Genomic DNA, 26,229 nt, shown 5'->3' on the forward strand with positions numbered 1-26,229 from the left:
TGGAATCACAGATACAATCAGGCATGATGACATGGGAAAACTAGTCACTAACAGACTGACCACCCTATCCATAAACCATGTCCTATTCTAACAAGAACCCTCTCACAAGCACTGGAACATGGTTCCACTAAAATGAAAACAAAACCTTCTTGTAACATATAAAATGTGCTTTTGTTTGAACTAGTAAATATACATCATCTTCTAACCAGTCTGAATCCAGAAATATTTACCTTATAAAACAGAACAACTTAGAGTAATACTGGTGAGCAGCTTTCACCAATCCTAGAGGTAGCTTCTCTTCCTGATGCATACTGACTCCAGAGATCTGGACCTCCATGAAAGTATCATCCAGATGAAGGAGACCAACACCAGACCACCTTACATAGTTCAACAACCATTACATAATTACTAAACGACACCTGGTACAGTTAGAATAAAACAGACTCCTACTTCCTAAAGTAATCATGATCAAAATGTTGACCAACCAAAGATCTGTGTCAATTGAAAATGAGGATGTGTTGCAATTATCTAACAACTGACAACAATGAGTAATTAGTCCATCCATAGAACAGTGAATAACAGTTGTAAGCAGCCAGTATAATTGGTAGCAAGGAATGAATGAAAGGTCAAAGCAAATACAGCTAGGCACAACAAATCCTGTCTAGCACCTTGTTTTTCTGGCAGAGATTACACAACACACTTGCCCTCCAGCATAGACAAGTAGATGGTAATCTTCTCTGAAAACATGCTAGTTACTGAGCAGCCTCAGTGGCCACACACAAGCCTGCTCTCTCCCGCCCAGGGGGCAAGTTGACCTCTGCCTGATTACAGTACTTTGAGGGGAAACACACTAGGAACCATGAAGGGAAAAGGAACTGTCTCCCAGTGGCAAATCTGAAAGCCAGATCCTCATAAAGGTTCCATTATGCTTGCACTGACGTAATGTGACAAAACCAATTTTCCATTACAAAGCGCAAAAGGTAAGTCCTTATGATGATGAGGCTTCCTCCTGGCCAAAGGGCAGACTGACCCAGGCAGAATAGCTGAATCAGCAAAATACTGAAAGAATACCATATGGAGGGTAATGAAATCAATGTAACACGTCGTTTGTCATGGACAAACACTGCCGAGCAACATGTGACTTAAGTTGGGAGGAAATTACCTCGAACAATTCCATTATTTCCCTGAAACTGTTGGTTCAGCTGAGAGAGTGTTGTATAGTGTAGCATATCTACTCAAATCATTATCAGGCTGTTGGCCACAACAAACATCTGTACTGAACACACATTTCTGTAACTCATATGAATATATCAACTGCTAAACAGTATGGTGACGAATGAGAAACCTCTAAAGCTCTCCTTATGCTCACATTTCCACATTTCATGTAATACATCAAGATTGATTAAAATAAACATTGAAGAAGTGAAAGTTACCACAAGGTATTTCCAGCAATATTACAAGTTTATCAAGACAGTTTGCTATCTTAGCCACTGGTCCAAGTAATTTCTTGTGATCTAATCAGCCCAGCTATTAATAGTGTAATCAAAAACACTGAACTTTATCTTAAAAGTTCAGACAAGCAGACACAGACATTCTTGGCAAAGATTGTCAAGGTGGCTTGTTCAATATATTGGAGCTACCAAGCAGAACCATTGGTTGACAGAATGAACATAACTAAACACATGGGATTTGATAACACACTATCAACTTAAAATAATCAATGAATGCTAGGTACAAGATTTGATTCTGAAGGGGACTCGTCACTGAGAGGAAATACGGCTTTCTAAAGCAAAGGATATTGTAGACGTCTTCTGTAACTACTGACAGAATATTTCCAGTACAATGATGTTGAGAGCATTATAATTACATATTGCACATATGGAGCAACACGCCCAGATATTCTTTTTTTCAATTACACAAATAGTACAGTGTATACAATACATCAAGCATGAATTACAAACCAATCCATGAATAACAGCATGTGTGACATGCAAGTTAGGTTTCACCACTGGTCTACGCATGTGCACATTTCATCTGCAAAGTAATAATGTGAAACACCATTAAGCCACCCCAGAATGCTTTTTCTTAAAACTTGATTTTTAAAGAATGAGTGAGTGAGTGAGTTTAGTTTTACGCCACTTTTAGCAATATTCCAGCAATATCATGGCGGAGGACACCAGAAATGGGCTTCACACATTATACCCATGTGGGGAGTCGAACCCGGGTCTTCAGCATGACAAGCGAATGCTTTAACCACTAAGCTATCCCACCACCCCAATTTTTTTAAGAAGGTTGTAGTTTGATCTTATGTAATACTATCAGGTCATAACACACTAGAAAGCAATTTACCAGCCTAAGCAGTGTGAACCAAAATCTCACAATGAAGAGGGAACATAATTCTGCACAGGACTGTACTCGTCCTGTTACTTATCTGAGTAGAGTAACCCATTGTTGATTCTCCCACATATATCACAGCATATCTTGTAAACAACTAGCAGAGACTGAATGAGGGACACATGTGGATTGTCACAATGTGTGCAACACTAGCAGTATCATCACACTGTACACACATGATCTAAACACTCCACAGATTGTGCATGATAATACTATTTGTCTGGTTTGTGTATACACTGGCCCCAGGGAGAGAATTAAATGTTAAGCTTATCCAAACATTGTTATCATTCACTTGAACAAGTTTGTAAAGATATTAAGCTGGTCAAAGGTTCAAGGATTAGTAATTTACATAAGAGGTTTAGAGGAATCTTCCAAATATGACTGAAAAGCATACAGTAGAAACTAAGTCATAAGCAAACATCTAAGGAGGTGTAACCGTTTCTAAAGGATTTGAAAATCAGTATGCAAATGGAATCTGATGATTTGTTTATATATCATACACAACAAACAAGACAGTACTGGATTGACATAATGAGCATCAATCTACAAATTTGGATAAGATAACATTGATCAACCAGTCAGTGAGCCTGACAACCCCATCCTCCCTGTTGGGTGAGTGAGTTGAGTTTTATGCCGCACTCAGCAATATTCCAGCTAGATGGCGGCGGTCCGTAAATAATCAGATCTGGAGCAGACAATCCAGGGATCAACAGCTATGATGAACATCGATCTACACACATGGGATGCAATGACATGTGTCAACCCAGTCAGCGAGCCTGACCACCCGATCCCTTTAGTCGCCTCTCACAACAAGCATGGGTTACTGAAGGTTCATTCTAACCTGGACCTTTACGGGTTGTTGTACATGAAGAACTAGCATGTTCAGCAACTTCTTGGTTTCTGGAGTTGTTTGGATAAAGTATTTAAATCTGAATAAATCTTGCACACATGCACTCACGCATGCACACACACATACACAAATTAAAAATGACAAAATCCCACTTACATTCCCTTAAAAATGGAAGATCCTGGATGATGTCACATGCTCTCAATAGACCCAGGCAAGTGTGACGAAAATGATGCAGTCAGTTCATGTGACAATAATCACAACGCTTGTTCATTATCAGCTGACCCTTGTAGTATGGCAAGCTCAAGGTCACGTCACATGTCGATGATGACGTACAAGATAACGAATTGTCTACCTGTCATAGATCTGTCACTTCAACAAGGTCAGGTACAATCAGTACAAGACATCTCACGTGAGGGTGTATAATACATGGAAAGAGGCTGTAAGCGTCACTATGAAATTACTTTAACATGCAATAAATGCCAAGGCCAAATAGTCATCAAATTTAAGGGGGCTTCTTGGATTCTGGTGATCTTTAAGGGTTAAGGGACCACCTAAACAATTAATTGTTAACGGCTCGGCAATGACTCCTGATATTCCTCCTCAGTTTCAAACAGTTATTGGGGCTGTGGGGTAGCACAGCGGTTAAAGCATTTGATTGGCACTCCGAAGGCCCGGGTTCAATACCCCACATGGGTACATTATGTGATGCCCATTTCTGGTGTTCCCCCACCCTGACATTTCTGACATATTGCTAAAAGCAGCGTAACAAAACCAACTCACTCACTCAAGTACAGTTATTAAGGATATAAAATAAAATCACATTGTAAAGGCGATGAAATCCATCTAAGTCCACTATTCGGACATGAATGAAAACAAATACACCTCATTTAGTCAACACTTCCATTTCATTGATCTTATAGCGCAAGATGCTGATCTTCACACAGTTTCTATGTCGATAATCCATGAGAAAACAAAGACGCTTTGGACAAATCGAAATGATAATGTTCAAATATCACTAAAATAACACTGTTCACGTTAACCACTCCATGAAATACATACACTTTGCTCATGACTAGAACATGCATACAAGCATTTAAATGCAAGTTACCAGTACCACTAAGACAAAAAGAAGAAAGGTTATCACGAAACAATGTGTATGATGTAAGTATCACATTGCTTCATGTCGCATCCATGTCTTACACCCCATATAGCACCATGCCGCTACAAGATAAAATGGTTACGAGTTAATGATGAGACATAATCCAGCAACCCACCTTGGTTAGTGATAATGAATGGTTGTAAAATTCCTGGAAATTCAAGTGGAAATTCCACAGATTTCCAGGTGCCTCACCAAGATAACACTTATATCGAAGAAAATGCCATGTACACTGGATATGATTGCCTGTTTGTTGGAAGAGCAACATTGCAATTAGACGAAGCCTGTTCACTGTTACCACCAAAACTTAATAGAAAACCTGCTGTATATATCGTAGTTAGTACTTAGCGGAAATCAGCATTGTGTGCCTGGTCGTCTGATATTCTAAATATTCAGGCCCCAAATAAGTGATTGTTGCCTTAAAAAAAATGCATTAACTAATTCTGTCAATGTTGGTGGTATTAGTCAGTATTTGGTAACCTATTCTAAATAATAATACTTTTATAACAACTTGAGTTTATTTCAACTTTGACAACATGTATTTTGTATATTCTTTGTGGTGTCTTTAACCCTTTATTTGTGTATATCATTCATTTTAGTTTTTATTCGTATTTTAGTAAATTTAATTTGTACATTTTTAATGTTTAGTCTGTCATAATTCCAAAAGGAGTGGCTCATTTTAACATTATATATACTTTTAAGTAACATTTGAGGTAAGACAATAATATGCCATCTGTCTGTCTGTATTCCAGGGTTTGACATGACCATTATTCTGTTAGACAGAGACAAGTGCAAACTTAGCCGGTGGACCAGATGTGGACTACGTTAAGTATGACTAAGGGTGTCTACCACTGCATTCCATATGAACCACACCATGGTCATTAAATATAACTATGACTAGTTTGGCATCCAGCCATCCTGGTGGTACTGATATGTCATGCCAACCATATTTTATCAGATGAAAATACAGAAATACAAACAAAAACAAGCCCACTAAGATTACTGCACATGTCAATACAGCCTATATTGCACTTACAAAAGGCATATGGGAAAGAGGCCAATCAGTGTTTGAAATTGAGCATGAAAGTCAAAGTGTCTTTGGCTTTACACACACGCTACAAGTTCAAGATGTTTGGGATTCCAAGTCCCAAATTCTATAGCACTAATCCACCCTCGATTTTGACATTGCCAATCAGATAATACTCAAAAAAAATTAAAGAACACCCAGTGTTTTCAAATGATTATACTTAAGACAGATTAACTTCAGTAATATGAAACAAGAGTCACCAGAAGATCACAAATCCTCCCAGCCCCTACAAATCTGAAAGAACAAATCATCTGACAGCTACTTAAAGTCCAACTTGATATTTTTAGACTAAGTCCAAATCGTTTCCATGAAAATCTTGAAAAATATATATGCCCAAAATCTGTAAATAGCAAAAGGCACCACTTCAAGATCTCTTTGATATATCTGCCAAGTCTCGTAAAAAGATATTGAACGGTTTTCGAGTTGTGCTCCGGAAACGAAGCCCACCCCTCCCTTTTCAGACTAATGTTTCCATGGAAATAAAGAAAAAGAAAAATGACAAAAATATGTAAATAGCAAAAGGCATCACTTTAGGTTCTGTTTGAGATATCTACCAAGTTTTTGTTGAATAATATTGAATGGTTTTTGAGTTTTTTTCCTGAGTTATGCTCTGTAAACAAACTGATTACGGACAGACGGAGAGACAGACGAGACATCAACTATATCCCCCTGCATTACATGCCATGGGGATAAACAGGTGATCTTAACTTCATTTGAGTAGTGAAACAGAAGTGGACTAGTGGCTGTAGTGACAGACTCTTATGCCTGTACACAGAAATTGAACTTAGGGTGAACATCAATGTTGCACATTTCTGAGGGGATTAAATACCACAGCAGAAAACCTCAAGAACCCCAAACCATTCTCAGTATTAAAAGTGCAAAACAAAATCAATTCTTTATTTACCTTTAGCTGTACAGCTAATCGATGGTGAACATAAAAATATACATTCTTAGTACAGACAGGATGGTTGGTTTGGTACAATATATAGGCATAAGGGGAATGTACAAACACATATTACAATAAATTTAGTCTTAACTTTGAAGCCTTGAATAGACATGAAAACATTTTCAGGTCTGACCAAACAACCTGCCCTTATTTCTAACCCTGGCTACTACTGTCAGTGTCGAGGCCTGACTATTCAGGCTACGGATGGAGAAAGTCCTGTTCCTGATGTGATAGGCTTGAGGAAGGATGTAGCTAATTGCATAGATAACCTCTCACCAGCTGGATGTGATTACAACGTTCTCACACACCCCATCTCTCAAGACCTGGGCTTGGACTGACTGCACACAAACCGACAGGACTTGAAAGAAATATTGGGGCTACAGAGAATCGAGTGACCTTTTTCCCATTACAGGCATCACCATTAAGTCTCCTTCAAACTCACATCTTTATGTGTTCACATGCAGAATAATGTAAAACCTATCAAAGCCACAACCAGAAATTCTATCTGTCTTATTAATAATACATCAAACATCATTTTAAATATTTAGCTTTGCTAGCTGTATTTATAGAGCTGTCCTGTGAATGTTCAGATAACAATCAGATTAACATATGGTTATTACTGAAAGGTCAATTGATACCTTAATATGAAAGGTGGCAAAATATTAGCTGTTTTTGCATAACCAGTATTGGTTTTAAAACTCATAATTACTCTTGCATAAAATATGAAAAGTCATATAGTTCACTCAAGATAAAAGCAATATGGGATTAAAAACTGAGAAAGGAAGTCAAGGGGTCCTTCTCACACTCAGGTGAAGTACAGAAGATGAAGGGGCTCACTCATTCACTTATTTCATAAAAAAATCTTTTTAATTGCAAAATCAGCTATATATCAAATGCCCTTGTATTTTTGTCACATACATGATCTGACTGAAAATTAGATGTGGCACATGGCAAAATGCCCTTAAATACGAGCTTGTAGGATTTTTGATGAGCAAGTGCAAATATACTTCTTGATAATAATGATTAGAGGTGACAATGTGTGACCAGGCTGACTGTGCTGTTATACATGACAACTCATATGACAACACCAGCCACTGGTTTTCCTAGCCCAAACAGGCCAGCCACTCTAGTGAAGCTGAACTACAGCTGACAGTAGTGTAAAACAACATTTCCTGACTGATAGGAACTTTTATGTTATATATTAGGTTAACTAAAAGCAGGTGAACAACTGACTGCTGTATCCCATAGACCCATCGGTCTTGCAGCCATTTTACCATGTAGACACATGATTGATTTTCTAAGAAACGCTGACAAAGAGAATATACAAACCCAGATTCAACATTCAACATTTGTCTGTTGCCAGTGACAACTTGCAAATATTGAGTATCATATGGCAAATTACTATTGATTTTATAATGTATCACAGAAACACATCTCAACATGTGGACAAAATAGAAGCCCTCTGCCGTTGGTGTCAATCATCCGCATTTGAAAAGACACCTACTAATGATATCAGGCACTATACTGGAGTAAAGGGTTGAAAGAATTACCTATCTCATATCACTAACAAGCTTACAGGTATACACTTTCTTCATATCGCATCTAGTCTTCTCTTAAAACTGGATGCTAAATGAATTATTAATGTACTTTCAATTAATCACACTGACATATTTTGACAGTTAACGAGCAGTAAAAACATCAAATGCTATTAAACCATGTCACCAATTCATCTCACTCATAAACATTTTGAATCATATCCTGGTGATTGATAATGCCTGTATCACGCATGTCATGTATACTTCATCATTTTATTCAATATGTTTTTCAAGTACAATATGTATATTTCCCAACATCTCTTATTTTTATGACATCTCCATACAAGGCTGTGAAGACACAATGAGACATCAACTCAACTGCTATACTTAGAATGCTTAGTCAAAAGCTTTCATCAACAAGTGAAGTACAACTTGAATTACAGACGAGAAATATTTCTTTTCATCCACCAATTGTAACAGTTGTTATACATGTATCAAGCATAGTGATCAGACAGTATTATTTCTTTCGGACTTAACAAATATATGAACAAAACATCTAGGTTCCGAAATGACGTAATTCACTACTAAACAAAACACTCACCACAGGTTGAAAACAAACAATATTCCAGTTGTCATTTTAGGAGATGATTTGAGTATCTTGAATGGGAATATTCGCTCCAGTTTTAAAGATTGTCACCTCTTTACAATCAATAGGCTTCGTAATTGTCTCAAGTGATGAATCTGGCAACTGTTCCAAGTTGCTCCAAAACCAGCTGCAGAGTACTGTCTGTCTGCAGTGATCACAGATATCAACTTCCCACGATCAGTTAAGTGCAGGACCTCCTACAGCACTGTCAATTCCTTGAATGTAAAGTATAAACCAGGAAACTATCCTGCACTCCCTGTCACATTTCCGTCTGTTTTATCACACCATGTGTACGTTTCAGCGTGAGCCTGGCTCATGTGCTGGCCTATAGCAGCTGATAGCAGTGAAGTGTGACAGACGGGTCACTGTGGTAAGAATAGCCTGTTTACCTGTCTATTCACGGCCCTTGACTCAGATTAGCTGATGCGTGTGTCACCTGATCGTACCACGTGTGCGCTCACTAGGGACCTATGAAATCTACGTTCACATGTGGCCTGACCAAAACCGGGTCACCAACACAGAAGGATATCAACAAGCATTGTCAGTTACTAAACATACTGAAACGGGCTTCAGCCCGGCACATGCCTATCCTATTGTGAGGCGGGCTAGGTTTGGAATGGACCAGAATCGTGCTGGAGTTATCAGCTGGTCTGTGGTAGCGATGTGCACCATATGTAACAACAGTTACATCGCCTGTTGCATTGTCCCCTCTGTTTCATCACATGCTGCTCAATCTTGAGGTCTGCTTTGGTTTCATTGTTTAGAAGGAGAACCGCAAAAGTCACGGTTTTCACATTGTGAAGGGAATAGGTTCGTGAGAGGATATGACTCAACTAATACTGCTCAGATGTTTAACTCTCCAAAGAGATTCCACACAAAGAAATAAGCCACACAACAAATGCATAAATGTGTTAAAACTGAGTTAAGCCAGTGCACATGATTACAGGTGCATATGGCATGACTTTATCAGGAAAAACTTATTACATGCCTAACTATTAGATAATGTAAATACTATCTCTCTATAACATTAAGTGCTTCCAATGCTAGTGAAGTTTATTTAATGAATGAGTATAATTAGCTATGACAAAGACAAATTAACTGATATATTTAGAAGTTTAAGTAACCTATAATAAATAAACAAATATACAAATCAATGATCTAATAAAATGAGCTAAAAAAACAACCTTATTCTTTATATCATTCTGTTGATCAAAACATAAAAGAAAACAAATGTACAATGTAACAAGCTATAGATATGTACACAGGGGTAAATCTAGACTTATTGAAAGGCTGACATTCAGTTCAAAGTCCTAATCAAATTTGAATTTTTTACAAACTGAAATTCAAGTTTCCAATTAGAACAAAAGATAATGCTTCTTTAAGATGATCTGTTAATCACTGATCATGATCTGGGGCTAATAAAAAGAAAGATTTTTAATGTTAAGTTTTATATCACTGCACTGAATGTAGTGTTAAAATATTTGGTTATTCAAGAAATTGACACTATTAACAAAATTCACAAAATAATGGTTTCTTCAGTTTGCCTGCCAAGGACATTTTGTACAAAAGCCTAAATAATTGTTGATACTACTCCAGTGTTCTGACAAGAAACAGGACAAGTGGAGACATGGATCCCGTTCGTGAAAATGCATGGTGCCACTTTTAAAACCTATGGAGCCACACTCTGAGGGAACATATATGCATTACACTGGAAATACAGCAACTTTCGCATGGATTCTTTCTCATGTAACATATTGCAGCAGCAATAACAGTCCATATCTTATATATAGCTTGAACAGCTTGTAGGTGATCACATCATTTAGCTCGTCTCTTAAAGTAAAACAGAACTTAGTCTTGGCATCTATTTATATTTCACACAATTAAAGCTGATGTCATAGTATTTCTTTATGGATTTTGCTGCAACCAAATGTTGTCATGCAGAAAGGTTTGTCAAAAATGTCCTTTTCCTTGGTCACAGACACTGTGTGTATTGCTAACAACAGGTGTATGGTATTAAGGCTACAACCCGATATGAAATACAAGTCATTACATAATCACAATATGTTTGGAACACAATGCTACACTGCATCTAAAAATCATGCATATTCTCATCTTGCTCAAAAAGATTATGGGAGAACAAGTGACTAGTCAAATTGAAATCGAAAGTGTATGAAACAAACAACTGTCTCCTGTGATCAAAATATCTGTAACTATTGGTGCCCAGTTTCCTGTTAATGAAGTGTATACTACCTTATCTGTTGTGACATAGCAACAGCCAACAGAATATCAAGTTGTCAAATATGTGAGGGGGAAGTTTTTCAGTTTAGGTTCATAACAACTTACAAACGAAAGAACACATGTAATATGTACTTTGTGTCCTAATACATGATCAAATCAATATTGCAATGCATTACAAAATGAAATTCACATTGACACCCCTATTTTCGCTATAACTTGTAGGTGACCATTTGAAGGAAAAATGTCTTTGGTATCTTCAGAAATTAGACTATTATAATTGCCAGAAGAAGACAAAGTCATCAATATCCCCTGCAATGGCAAACTACTCTTCATGAATATGTCTATGAGTTATGATTATGTCAAATGTTTTGGTGTGTATACAAAAAGTGGAAGGAGAGTATTGAAAGGTTTTAAAAGTTCTGCTCTAGAGCGAAGCACTACCACCAGTTTCAGTCTTAGTCAAACTTGTTGGCATGGAAATGCAAAGATATTTTATTCAGAAATCCAAAACTACCAAAAGGCACCAGTACACCACTAGACCAATCTATGCGCCAAGTTTGGTGAAGAAATAGCGAATGGTTTTAGAGCTCTGCTCTGGAAAAGAGCACAACCACCAATTTCAATCATTTTCAATCAATTTCAAAGTCAAACTTGTTGCCATGGAAACGCAAAAAACCCATTTTATTCAGAATTCCAAAACTACCAAAAGGCACCAGGACACCACCAGATGTATGTATGTGCCAAGTTTGGTGAAGAAACATTGAACGGTTTTAGAGTTCTGCTCCGGAAAAGAGCACTACCACCAATTTCAAGCTAAGTCAAACTTGTTGCCATGGAAACGCCAAAAATATTTTATCCAGAAATCCAAAACTACCAAAAGGCACCAGTACACCACCAGATCTATCCATGTGCTAAGTTTGGTGAAGAAATATTGAACCGTTTTAAAGTTCTGCTCCGGAAAAGACAAGTGTGCACGGATGCACAGACGGAGTCCATTTTAAAACACACACACAGACACACACACACACACACACACGCAAAACATGTTGCGGGGATAAAAATAAAACAGTAAAAAACACTGACCAGATCAGTGATTTTTATCCAGCCTGAGGCGCTAACAGTTAATTTGGACAAATTAGGCAGAGAAAGTCAGGATGGTTTACATTCAGGAATTGAAACACATGGCTGAGCGATATAAAATATTTTTGAGACAGTCATATGCCTTGGCAGAACACTGCTACACAAAATAAGAAATATATTAGTTCTACCCCTAACTATATTACTTCTATCCCTAAGTATCAGTTTATTTCATGGTGGACTGACTCTTACAAGCATGCAAGCAAGTATTGTTTTCTGCTGTTTTAGCAATATTTTAGCAACACCACATCAGGTTGTGCCAGAAATGAGGTTTACGCATTGTACCCATGTTAAGAGTGGAATGGAATGTCATGATGAGCTAATGCTGTAACCAATAAGCACCACAGTTGCCCCGGTATTAAGATAACGAGGCAAAAACTGAATACATTTAACTGACGCACAACCATTCTAAACAGTACCATCAAATTTCAATCCTATTATGACTGTAACCCTCCATATGTTTCTATTCCTAACAATGTGTACTGTCAGGTAACTTACTTTCACGACGGATGATTAAACACATACAGTAATAACATTACCAGTAATAACATGATACTGCACGCATCAGAATTCTCTACAAAACACACTGGGCATTTCCCAAAGAACATCGGCTATCAAGGCATATCTAACTTAATACATGAAATTCTTGGGTAGTAAAAGAACAGGCTACCGGGTCTGAATAGCCATAATATATTCCTAATCGCTCCAGGCAAAACCTCTAATACAAGAATAAAAAAAAGATGAAAAAACAGCACCATAGAGTCAATACCCAAATCAAATTTATTGCTTTTGCGAATTTGGACATAACAATTCAACCTTAAGGCACCAATAGCTCATTACGTTATTCCGCTACATGAATGCTTTATGTATGGAAAGCTTCCAGTTCCAGTGTTGCATAACAAAGTACGTTCAGCAATGCTGTATAACGAGCATAAAGGCCAGATTTGTGGTGGAAGCCTAACCCCAGATATAGTTCTCCCTAAATCGGCTAACATGAAGTAATGACATTAGCTGGTTGTATAATCCAATGTCAGAAGATGTTTCCCTGTTCAATCTTGTAGACTCCAACAGAGATCCACCTCTCTCAACCCAGGCCTACACAAACATTATTGATTAGCCACGATCACAGAATATCCCTAAATGCACTCAAAGTAGGCTGAAAAAAATGTGCCTGTTATTTTGCTTCCAATCAACCAAACTGGAAACGATAACCACACGTTTCCTGGCTGTGATACCAAGCAATCAAGCCATTGAGGCGCAGGTCAATCACCTGATGTTAGAAGCCACTGTAATCAACACCACCTGTGTCATCTGTCACACAGTAACACATCACCCTGTGAAGACACATGTCTTTCAAACAACATTGTAACAATGGAGATGGACAGGGCTAATTGACCTAAAAGGTCAACACGATAGCTGCTGTAGGTGCAGTGAGGTGAGGTGAAATGGGAATTAATGCTGTATTTAAGATTGTTCAACTCATATGTCTGTGTGCCTGTATAAATCACAACTTTTGTAATATAGACAAACTTTATGGATAACAACTTCTTTTATTTTGTGAGTGCGATGTTTCAATACAGATTCTTGTACCATTGTCAACATTTGCAGCTTACTGCTAGCCCACTGAGATAACAAGCTGCAGTTTAACTTGGATACCCATCTCAGGTAGATCATAGTGACTCCTTGTTTTATCTTCTTATACCAGAGTCAGGCGGCAGTAAAACAAATACCCTATATTAACCTCTCTCAGTATGACGTGGAAAGTGATCAAACCTTTGACCTACTGCTCTGCCATACGCTCTTTCCACAAAACCAGCGAGGCAGTGGGTGAGTTAGCAAGTTTAATGCTGGTATGCACAGTATTTTAGTGTGTGTCAACATAATGTAGGAGGAACAGCCGATTAAGTGATGCAGACGTTTATCACTTTAGGGGAACATGACTATTATGGTGATGACTTATCATGGATCGCAAAAAGGTCCAATTTATTATTTGAACCCCATCAGTGGATCCTGACAGGTGTTAAGGGACACAACTCTGTAGTTTAGAATACCATAGGCCTCCTCTGCAATACGATAATGAAGATCATCAGTGTTTCAAAAAGATGAATGAAAACCAACGGGTGCCTGTCAGAATAATATTCAATAATCATAAGTATTAGTGAGTGAGTGAATAAGGTTCTATGCCGCTTTAAGCAATATTCCAGCAATATCACGGTGGGGGACACATGAAATGGGCTTCACACATTGTACCCATGTGATGACTCGAACACCATGTTTTCAGCGTGACGAGTGAATGCTTTAACCATTAGACTACCTCACCATTGTATTATTATTATTAAATCCTTATACTATAGCATAGCAGCAAGCTTCAAGGTCCCATGTCAAGCTTTAAATGAGGACACTTCATCAGAATGTGCTACACATAAATACTGCTTCTCAGAATTGGGGTTTCTGAATGTTACTACTCGAACTTGCAAAAACTTCAAACAGCTCCTAGTTGATCCTTCCATTGTATTATTGAACATATCATCAGATTACTCACTTCAAATACTGTCATTTCCATGTTATAAATTCATGAAATGACTGTGCTGAAACCGTTTTCAGACTACATGCATCATTTTCTGTAGATTTTGATATTAGTAGCCTCTTTGGCAATCTTTTGACCAAACATGATTGTACATGATTAAGTCTTTGGACTAGGGGCAATGAGCTTTAAAAAGCCAAAGGACAAACCATCAATCTCATAGAATTTTACATAAAAAAAATACCTTCAATTTGTCCCTGATCCATATGCTTGAAAGTATGGGCAGAACAAACCCCAGTTACAAAACCTATTACATATTAAGTTGTATTATACATGCTTTTCAGACACAAAGAGCTAAAGGAGATATGTGACAGTCTATTAAAGGTTTGATAAAATCAATTTCTTAAAAAAAATACTATGTGAAAAGATGTCATTACAAAACAAGACCATTAGCCTAGACTCTAATGAATCCTATTCCAACATGAATGTAATCTAACGAATCCAGCTTGGGGTTAGGATCCATTAATAGGGAAGTATTCCTGATGAGAATACCACAAGTAGAATTGCATAAACCTAGAGGCAGTGGTAGTTGTATAATACTACAGCAAGGCCTCAATCTCCCTGTACCAGCATATTGATCAACAGATGGCTCAATAGTGAGTCACAGTGTTCTTGCTTGCACAGAAAATGCTATTCATAAACTATTGCCAAGAATATGGGAAATGATCTTGTAATTACCAAATAATAACTTTGTTGTTTACAATTCAATTCCTACAATTGTTTCAAGTGTTTAATGTGAGATTAGTATTGAAAATATCACTCTCATTATTCAATAATAAACTTAAAGAAATACTTCCAGGACATGCATCCATCAAATCACTAACAGTGACGTTACCATATATGCCCTTAACAGTGCTATAAATAATAAGTTAGTTTATGTACAATTTCCAGTTTTGGTTTCCTTATATCCTTAGGGTAAGAGGGGTGGTGGGGTAGCCTAATGGAAAGTGTTCCTCATTATGCTGAAGACCAAGATCGATTCCCCACATGGGTACAATGTGTGAAGCCCATTTCTGATGTCCCACCATGATATTGCTGGAATATTGCTAAAAGCAGCGTAATACCATACTCACTCACTCCTTAGGTTAAGAATAAGTTAGATAGTACAAGTTGAAAACATGAGACACATATACTTGCATCCAATGATTCATACCATACTTCTGATACAGTCTGCAACTTTGGCTACTAAAGAGACAGAAATCTGTTTGTTTAAGTGTGCCATATGGCACATGTTTTGGGTGTGCCCCTCTCAATTACAGTGTGCCAGGTGGAGACATAATTTGACCCTCTAACCTGGTGAATCTTACACTAGGCTAGATAACCAGTGGCTTTGTGGATTCATGTCACAGACATTGTTGGAAGGTATTGTTGGATATAAATATGATATCTAAGTGTGCCTTGCAGGCACTGGGAATATAGTTGTACCATGCTATTATGATCATAATGATTACAGTGCCATCGGCACAACACTACAAAGTATTTTGAACCCTGCACCAAGACTGGGTGTAGACCCACTTGGCAAACTATAGCTATAACTAACTCTAAAGGACCACTAATTTTAGTTTGTGATAATCACTATTTATTGTAGGCATTTCAACTGAAATATTCTACAAGTGGCCAGGATAAATCCAACAGTTTATTATAAGCATGTAATAGACAAAGTTACTATATTCAAATTTCTTTCAATCTAGCAAACGTAATTAATATAAATTTAATAATTAACAATAAACCACTGGAAATGAACTCAACTGACAATTTCAGGTTTACATGACTGATGATCATATGTGCCACAAACTACCATCCCAAACTATTTTGGACTCATTTAGTACAAGTAGCCTTTAATCTCTAAATACATGATCTGTTAATAGCCAAAACCAGCTGACTGAAATAATTTTAAAACTACCAGTACACAGATTTTAGAATAGTGATTAAAATGGTTGCCAGATAAGAAATTGTTATGCTAAAAAACATCGTTTAACTGAAGTATAAAAGTTATGGGGTTATTAAGACAATTGTAAAAAAACAATATTCCAACACGGTTACACCTATTTGTGAAACACGTTGCCCCCACCTACCATTACTCAACTCTATAACTAGCTGTCTCGGTAGTCTAATTGTCTGGTCAGCTGATCATTATGTGGCGCCACATTCATCAACACTGGTCATGTCTAAGAATAACATCTGATGACAAGTTCCTGGAACTCGGGTTCTCAACAACATGTCCTGTTCAATATCACTGCTATGAATCACTGAACGACTTGCACAGTGACTCAAAAGTGATTATTACAATATTATGTTACAGACCATTATCATCGGCAAGATTAGGAATAACTTACTTATCCCTTTTAAGTATTACCTTATGCAATCCAAAAACTTGGTATTTTCGGTTTTCATACCATCATTTTATTAACCTTTACTAAAATGTCTAGAAATCGATTCATTTAGTCAAAATCTATGCATTTCTTTGCTAGATGGCATTTGTTGTCAATTTTCTGCATTATGATCATATCTCATATACTGAACTGAAAGCCTTGTGCCGTAATATGTACCGTGCCGAGGTAAGAGCATACCGCTTCACCCCTAGACCTTCCTGAATTTTACCATTACTCCTGATAACACAACATTTCAAACCTTGTTTACTTGTCAGAATATATAAGCAACATGGTCCAAGATTTCCCCTCATAATCAAATATTTAGTGGCATTTTAAGTGTGCCAAGCGAATATATGTTCAAAGCTGAGTCACATTTTGAAAAAACAGCAGTAAAGTAAAGTGACAGGAAATACAGCTGATTATAGATGAAGCTAAAAATCATTAAGTAGTTTCAGAAATACTGAGTGGGATTCCAATCAAATAACTGAATGAGGCTAGCTTCTGAATGATGTTTGAAAGATCACAGATTTCCAACTGATCAACTGTAAGAGAATTGTATCAGAGGTTAGCAAGGATTCTACCAACTGAACTCTGTTCAATGATTCATCAACTGATTTTCTTAATTCAGTCTCACGCTATGATTCACCCACTGACATTTTCAATTTCCTTATTTTTGTCACTGTCATTAATAGACATGATAGATATCTCATCAGCTATTAATTCCATTACTTTGAAGTGTGCCCATCACTACAACATGTCAATGTCATGCTGGATAAGTACAAGTTTTGCCAATATCAAGCTGATCACGCTACATGAACACACCAAATGTGTTGCTCCCAATACCAGTAGGTATATTGATTGCTGATGATGACTCAAGTATTCAATAAACTAATAAAGCAAAACACATGGAAATGAACTGGATGATATTAATATCAACAAAGAAACTAGCAACGCACACCCTCTATTGTTATACTATAGATACCAAGGAGGGCAGCCCATCATAACATTAACAATGAACACAATTACTTTCAATAAGCCCATTGTCAATAGCTATTCAACCAGAATAAGAACAAAGTAGTTTCTATTGTGCCTACATCGTACATGGGACACTCTCAATAGAACATGTCATTCAGGCAACTGAGTTATCCATGGACAAATCTGGAGATTATATAGTATTAGTTTATCAGCTATAATCAGTGTTCCAAATCTATTGAGTGAGATATTTGCACACAACACATGGAGTAGAAACCACAAGTACATGTGTTTGCTCTCAGTTGGATAAGAATGTTATTTCACCATACTCAAGGAGAAAGTGCAATGTGACAAACTGTCACAATACTGACTCTGGGTAACCTTGACCTTTGACATACACACAATAGACATTTGATGTCTTAAGATTTGATAAAATTTAAAGATGCAAAGATTTAGTTGAGGTAACCAAACTACAGAAACTGACACTGATTACCATGCTTCACAAATACTTGAATGATACCCTGACCTGTGACTAAAACCTTTTCAAAAAAGAGTTTACACCTAAAGAACCTAGAGAAGTTATACCTAAGCTTTAATTATGAACGTTGGGGATTCATTTTGCACTTGTGAATCGAGAAGTCTGTGTCTTGTGAATAGAATAGGCCTAAAAAAAATGTTGTGGTTCCAATTATCCGACCGACCCTTGAATTCTGGTGCCGACTCTAATTTTTTTAAGCGGTATGAATGAAATAGGTTTTTAGATACCATTGTTTTTTCCCGGCACCAACGGACATCGGTCATTCTGATAGAGAAAATATCAAGCTGATCACGCTACATGCACACACCAAATGTGTTGCTCCCAATACCAGTATGTATATCGATTGCTGATGATGACTCAAGTATTCAATAAACTAATAAAGCAAAACACATGGAAATGAACTGGATGATATTAATATCAACAAAGAACTAATTTTTTTAAGCGGTATGAATGAAATAGGCTTTTAGATACCATTGTTTTTTCCCGGCACCAACGGACATCGGTCATTCTGATAGAGAAAATTGACATGATGGCCGAAACCCTGCTTGAATAAACACATTGATAAATGTGTTATTGGTCCGTACTTTAGTTATTAAAAAAATGCTAAAAAAAACCCAAACAAATCCTACCTACCTACCCTAAATTTTAAAGAGGTGTAATCGGAACCACAACATTTTTTTTATTTGGCCACATCACAGGTATCCATTCCATGTATTACAGTCTTAAGAAACACCTTAACAATAATGCACTAGGTTGACAAAAGGTCATGATGCTGTAGTATGCTGTGCCTTTGCTATCATCATCCATTTTCTTGAAGTAAATTAACAAGTGTTGGGGAAAACAGATTCAGAATTGCATTGAAGTTCTGATGGATGCTCTTAGCTATGCCTGGACTACTAAGTATTTCAATTTTCATGGCATGTTATTAATCTTAAATGAAGTTTACCGTAACGTTAGACATGGTCTTGTTTTATTAAAATAATCAGAAGGTGGAATCCATTTATGAATGTTAGGTTTAAGCTCAAGGGAACAGCTCCACAAGCAATCTATCTGACACAAGGCTGTTGTTAACGTATTCATTTATCATGCATGTCTTAAGAGGAAGTTCATCTTGTTCCAAGAATCCAATCGAATATATGACATAATGTGTAACACATTATTTGTAGTGTAGCAATACTGTGCCAATACAGCTTTCTAACAGTGACCCTAGAGTCTTTATGTGCATGTGTCTGCATGTGCGCATGCATGTGTGCATACATTTATGTATGTGCAATTTTGTGCATGCTCTTAAATGCTGCAGGAAGCAACATTCCAGCTATATGACAGCATACTGTACATAATAGAGTCTATGCACCCAATCCAGTGATTGATGATCAGGACATTAATCCACACCATTGGGATATGATGACATGCAAGTCACCAGTCTTGGCCATCATGGCACCATGACACCTGACCGTAGGTGACACCTAATCTAGCTTATCACCTCATACACAGTCTAATTTTCTTGGGAACCAATTCCAACCTGGTTTCCACATGGAGTTACCTGTAAAGGAACTGTGTCTGAACAAGTCAAATCTGTGGTCAATACTGACGGAATTTGATGATTTATTGCTTGTGTATGAAGAGGGAACAAAAACCCGATCTACAAAGATCATCACTAATACAATAACTGTCCATTTTCCAGCCTTTGCATGAAAAGAATTTCACAATTCATGGTAGATCTGCCTGTTGATAACTGTTGTACACTTATATGTACCAAGCTGCGAATACAACTTTCAAGGATCTGGATACTGAGGGAATAATGTCATGTACTTAGACAACAAGTAGTGTGAAGTATTTCTGATCAGACGGTTCTTTGCATCATCATCATCATCATCATCTCTGTACACATCACTTAAGCTGGACTGAAACTTGTGTGATAACCTAATCCATGGTGTATGGTTTCCAAGTCATGTGCCCCTTTAACTCTTCTTACAGTTTACATTCAGCCTGAAATTAAATCTGTATCATTGCACATGACAGTTATCATGTTTATACATACACTACACATGCATCACATGACAGGTCTCTCTTCCTAATCATACAAAGTCTACAAGCTGATGCTTTATTAAATTTGATATAATGAAAAATAAACATATAGAAGTTTGACATAGGTGGGGTGCATCTTGTTATCGCAAGTTAACACACAATGACTACATGAATGGAAAAATATCAAGTTATCTATAGTGTTGAAATGTGTTTACCAATAAACCTGTTGATATCATGTCTACGTGTATCTCATAATGACTAGAGGTGTGACGATACAGAAATTTCACGATTCGATATGTATCGTGATATCTTGGCACGATACGATTCAATACATATCACGATATGCTATCTTCAGTTATGTTCTTTAAAAAATCTTATTTTGATATAGAGTGACAGTGTTTATTTTGACATAACCGTCAATATCTAGTAAAAATTAACAATTTTAAGGTCAACGATACATATCACGATCCAAAAAAAACGTATCGATATATTTATCGTTAGATGAAGTATCACGATTATCGATACTACGATATATCATCACAGCTCTAATAATGACATAATGAGGGCAAATATTATTGAAACAAACAAAGCGTGAGTGGGTTGGATGACTGGCAGTGGAGGAAGGGATCTGTGTATGGAGAAGAGTATATATATATATAGTCACAACCTTTTAGACTAGTAAAAGATTGTAAAGACTAGTATTGGCAATTTTCACAAAATGGAATGATCTTATGTATATGGAGCCTGACTCTCTTCGATGAATAATTTAATGGTTACTTCTTAGATACACTATTCCTTGAAAAATTTTTTCATTGATCAGATCTGAGATTGAAACAAGATTGATTATGTAACTAATGGCATTTACCTTCTTTGCCATCATGGTGACATAAATTTCCTTTAGTGGGGACTTATTTAGGATTCCATACTAAATGAAGACCCAAGGCTGGGAAATTGGGGAAACATGAATTTGGATGCAAATGTTGGGACTTTCTTACAGGTCCTTTAATTTTTTCATCAACTTTGCAGCATCTAACATTAAAATTTTCACTTCGATGAAAATTGGTAAAACTAAACATAACAAGTTTTTGTTTATTGGTCCTGACATTGGTAAAATGCATGTCACCTCTGCAAATCAGTAACATCATTTTAAAAAGTCCATTTTGGGATTGTTACTGATATATCCCCAACCTGAGGCTGAATTGGACTTTAAGCAGGTTAAGATAAATCCATACTCAGTCTGTTAATTGCACCTAGTTCAGTTTAGCAGTAACTGCATTGCACAAAGTCAACACATAAACACTACTGTCTCTTAAGAATAGGTATCATTAGTGAGTACCCTGGGTATAATCCTGTACTCAAGAGGGTGCTAAGTTAATACAAGCAAGCCCTCATCAATACAGTATTGGTTTAAAGTATTTAACAGATAGACACCACTGGGTATGGTTCATGATGTGTGACAAATGTCATGAGGTCATATTTCTTGGCCAAAGTATCAATGCAATATCACCTTGAAGTATTAATACAATATCATACAATGGTCTGTATCCTTCAAATCACTTCAACCTTACAGTGACCCTTTATCGCTACACCCACCATGTATCCTTGGTCTAATTAAGGACAATTAATGCCACTGTGCCTGGTTAATGATGTGTAACTAATTTCATGAAGTGACTGTCACACTGCTTGACCTGAAAAGGACGGTTGCAATTAGCAGCAATAAAACAAGTTGATTGATGTAATTTACATATGGGATTTACTGTGAGCCAATCAGTGTAATTCCCATTGAAAAATATCTTTTTCAACATGTTAAAAATGTAAGCAGGACACAACACCGACATTGTCAAGGTGATGTTCATTTATGGCAAATTGACTGTCCACTGACCTTTCTGTTGTCATGATGAGGAAAATGGATAAATTACAATGGTGATTTTGACAGATGTCATACTGAATATTCTCACTCTTGCAGGCAATAAAGAGAATTTAGTGATAGAACATTAGTTCATTGTGCAACATTACACTGACGATACCGATAGGCAGCAGGTGCACTTGTAAACAAACCAGTTTCGGTGCGATATGAAATGTTAACTCATCATTCACAATCGCGAGTCGAGACCCTACCACGGTGTTGACGGACAGAGCTCACTGGAGATGTACAGGTTATGTCGCTCGGGATGACATATTCATATGATAAATATTTGTAAACATAGCTACTGGTGACACACATTATCTCACGTCTGCATATTTTAGTATACACTAAACTATGGTTTGCTGCTTTTTCCAAGAACCTTTCACTTCATTTGTCAAGTCTGGAAGAGTGGAATCGAGTAGCCCTTGCCTTGGTTCTTTACCTACCCCATAAACCAATCCATTGTATCTCTTAGATACTCCGGTAGCTTATCCAGCTTGAGTGTTTATCACAGCGTCGAAAGCTCACTGATGACAGAGCGACGTGAAAGACAAGCCTCCACACTTTCGATACAATTCTCTCATCACAAACAATGTAGCTCCAATATGGCGACGTTTGCGCTGAAGAAAAGTACTACTTTCCCAACGCATAAATACACTGCCGATGGCGTATCAATATATCCTTCAGGAAATAAGCAAGCGAAGATGTACTGATTATGCTGTTGTTCGTTGCTTTTCTCCTTCACCATTCAACCAGTCTAGGTCAACCGAAGTAACTGTCTCATCACCTCTAGACCCAACGAAATGAACACCTTGTTGAAGGCGGAAGTTATGAGAAGTTAACATGTTGAAGCAAAACATAGTGAAAATGCGTTATCTCGCGAAAGGTGAGTTTTGAAACTACTTCAACGTTTTACATAACTATTTATTTCCAGTTTCACAATATTTATTTCCTCTTTGCAACCAGGTAATAATGGCAATGTCTCTACAGTTGAAAAGATCCAATTACAATGACAAATTTCAAATGTATCATTCCAAACTGTACCATATTCCACTGATTAAAGCAGACTTAACAGTAACAGGAGGAATTCAACCCCTCGTGTTGTTTGTAAGATTCCCTGTATTTTCTTCTTCTGTCACAAATGAAGTACATGTATTACGGAAATCGGTGTTGCATCAAGCCCAGGTTAAATTTGATATAATACAACTGTTGTGCCCCCCCCCCCCCCCTTTACAACATATAACATCTTGCGATCATCATTTTATGTTCATCATATGATTTCAAAATACATCATTATCCTTGATATATTTGTTTCAAAAAGCATGAACATAAAACGTTGCCTACAAGTTCATTCATCAGCATAACGATTTACATCGGAATATATATCAGTCAATAATTCAAATATCGATATCCAATCAGAATAACTCTGCTCAGTAGAACACATATTTTATGATATTTAAGTTTAGATTTCACGCAAATTGAAAAATGCAAAAATAAAATTACAGTGGTTTCCAACAATAGAGCTCTTATGTTTCAACAGACGTCGCCAAAGCATGGATCCAATGTAAACAGTTGTAAAGAAAATATTACAAAATTCATTGCTCTATGCGAAATCTCATTTTGGAAATGAAAGTTGAAATCTATAAACGTTCAAATGAGATGAGAAAATAACGAGGTTAATGTCAAAGAATATAGTTGATTGATTATGAAACTGGATTCTTGCTTTCAAAAGCGTGAAAAGATTTTGAATGAGCTTATTTCAGGTCAATAGTCAGAAAGATCGACCGTAGCAGACGACGCATTTACGGCGCTAACGAGCCGGTAAGGTCACGTGATAGTCAGTCTTTCGTTTTCCAAAGTGATAAGATTATATATCGTCCCACCTATGAGAAATTTAATGAGATGAAAGAGAAAATGTTGAACATTGAAAAAAAAACCCGATACAAAACACCTTGTATGGATAAAATGAAATCTTTCAGAGAAAATATGTAGATCATTCACAGTGGAGGAAGCCTTCGGAGGATGAAACATTAGGCCTATATTCACTTTTATCTTTATGTCAAGACATCACAATAAGATGAGACACTACAGTTAAAATAACGAGTAACAAGTACAATAACACGTCAGCAGTGGATGTAGTATTCAGAATAGTAACTAAATCAATTACAAAATACACTATTTGACATGTTTTACCATGTTGACAACGTTATTTATCATGGCAGTGACCAGTGACCGCATTACTTTCAGATTAAATATGTGAGAGAGTCGACTGTTGTCCTAAGTGTCGTGGATATATTCCATGTAGTATATCTGGTTTGATAAATAACACTCATGTTTTATAAAACACCAACATTAATATTCGATTCTAGTTTTCGCGAATAACGTTCTGAATTCATGAACGGATACGGTTCGATGCACCGAATACGTGAGTGAATCTTAATAGCCTTTGTACAAAGGATCTGTGACTGATCTTGTGGATGCACAGTTAGTGACAATATCACCAAGTGATCAAGCTCGAAACCTCGGAGTTATCTTTGACTCCTCCCTGAGTATGGATGGGCATGCAGACACTGTCTGTAAATCCGCCTTTTTCCATCTGAGAAACATCAGCCAACTCAAGTACTTCATTGAGAGATCAGCTATCCAGTCATTAGTCCAAGCACTGGTTATCTCACGATTGGACTATTGCAACTCCCTGATGTTTGGCATATCGCAGCAAACTCTCAACAAACTCACCAGATACAAACTGCAGCAGCAAGACTCATCACTGGTGCAGGCAAATATGAACACATCACGCCAACATTACGTACACTGCATTGGCTGCCAATCAGACAAAGAATTGTCTTCAAGGTGTTGGTGTTTGTGCACAAGGCCCTTCACAACCAAGCTCCAGAATACCTGACTGAACTAGTGTCATGGTATCAGCCATCGCAAACCCTGAGATCAGCATCTTTAAAACAAGCAGTAGTGCCCTCTACCCGCAGAGCGAGTTATGGCGATAGAGCTTTCGCCAAAGCAGGTTCTCTGCTATGGAACCAACTACCTGAAAACTTGAAAAAAAATAACTAAAAACAGTTCTTTTCCACAGAGCATTCGACCAAGCGCCTTAGAGAAAACCTTGGATTCAGGCGCTATACAAATTTTAACATTATTTTTATTATTATTATAGTGACAATTTGTTTTTGTGCCACTTTTGGTTTCAGTAGACCAACATCTAGTCTCCGAAATGAACATATACATTTTACACAGAAAACGGTTCCTAAATTATAATAATGAAATATAATAAAAAGGACGTCAGTGACTTTCTTCATTTTCCTGAAACTGTGGTAATCTAGATTTGCAACATATTTAAACTTGCATGGGCGTTCTTTTGGATATATTTGTGTCAGGGTTTGTGAGTGAGTGAGTTTAGTTTTATGCCGCAATCAACAATATTCCAGCTATATGGCGGCGGTCTGTAAATAACCGAGTCTGGACCAAATAATCCAGTGATCAATCCTAAACAAGACCTCTAAATATCTCAAGACAAGGGAGTGCCATTTGTATGTCAATTTGTATTTCTAAACTGACGTAAAAAAGAAAGTACACACCTGGTGTTTTGGGATTATTTGAAAAGTGTTGTGATTATGACTGTCAACGTCGCAATTATGCACGATATCTGTGGTGTTTTGGCAACATATTAGGAAAGTCTGTGACTTATATATCACTGTAAAAACCTTATTCCAAATATTTACGTTGCTTTTAGGAAAGTAATCCAAAAGCACCAGGTGTGTACTTTTTTTTTGTACGTCAGTTTATGATGTGAATAATATAAGTCATTGACTTTCATGGTAGCACACT

General features: G+C 37.0%; 1 protein-coding gene across 3 annotated transcripts in view; it reads right to left on the reverse strand.

Moving 5' to 3' along the window:
• LOC124286763 (MOB kinase activator 2-like) overlaps positions 1–22,997 on the reverse strand; it is a 44,827-nt gene extending 21,830 nt beyond the window's left edge. The window contains exon 1 of one of the 3 annotated variants that reach the window (XM_046723195.1): positions 22,836–22,997. In XM_046723195.1, the coding sequence (XP_046579151.1) occupies positions 22,836–22,852 (17 nt within the window). In that variant the 5' untranslated portion in view covers positions 22,853–22,997. Of the gene's footprint in view, positions 1–3,400; positions 3,423–8,569; positions 8,993–22,835 lie in introns of those variants that run through there. The other 2 variants (XM_046723193.1, XM_046723196.1) reach the window with 2 other exon arrangements.
• Between the last annotated feature and the right edge of the window lie 3,232 nt (positions 22,998–26,229).

The sequence above is a fragment of the Haliotis rubra genome, unplaced genomic scaffold, assembly GCF_003918875.1.
Source record: "Haliotis rubra isolate DU_JTF1 unplaced genomic scaffold, ASM391887v1 Scf390, whole genome shotgun sequence".
Taxonomy (NCBI): domain Eukaryota; kingdom Metazoa; phylum Mollusca; class Gastropoda; order Lepetellida; family Haliotidae; genus Haliotis; species Haliotis rubra.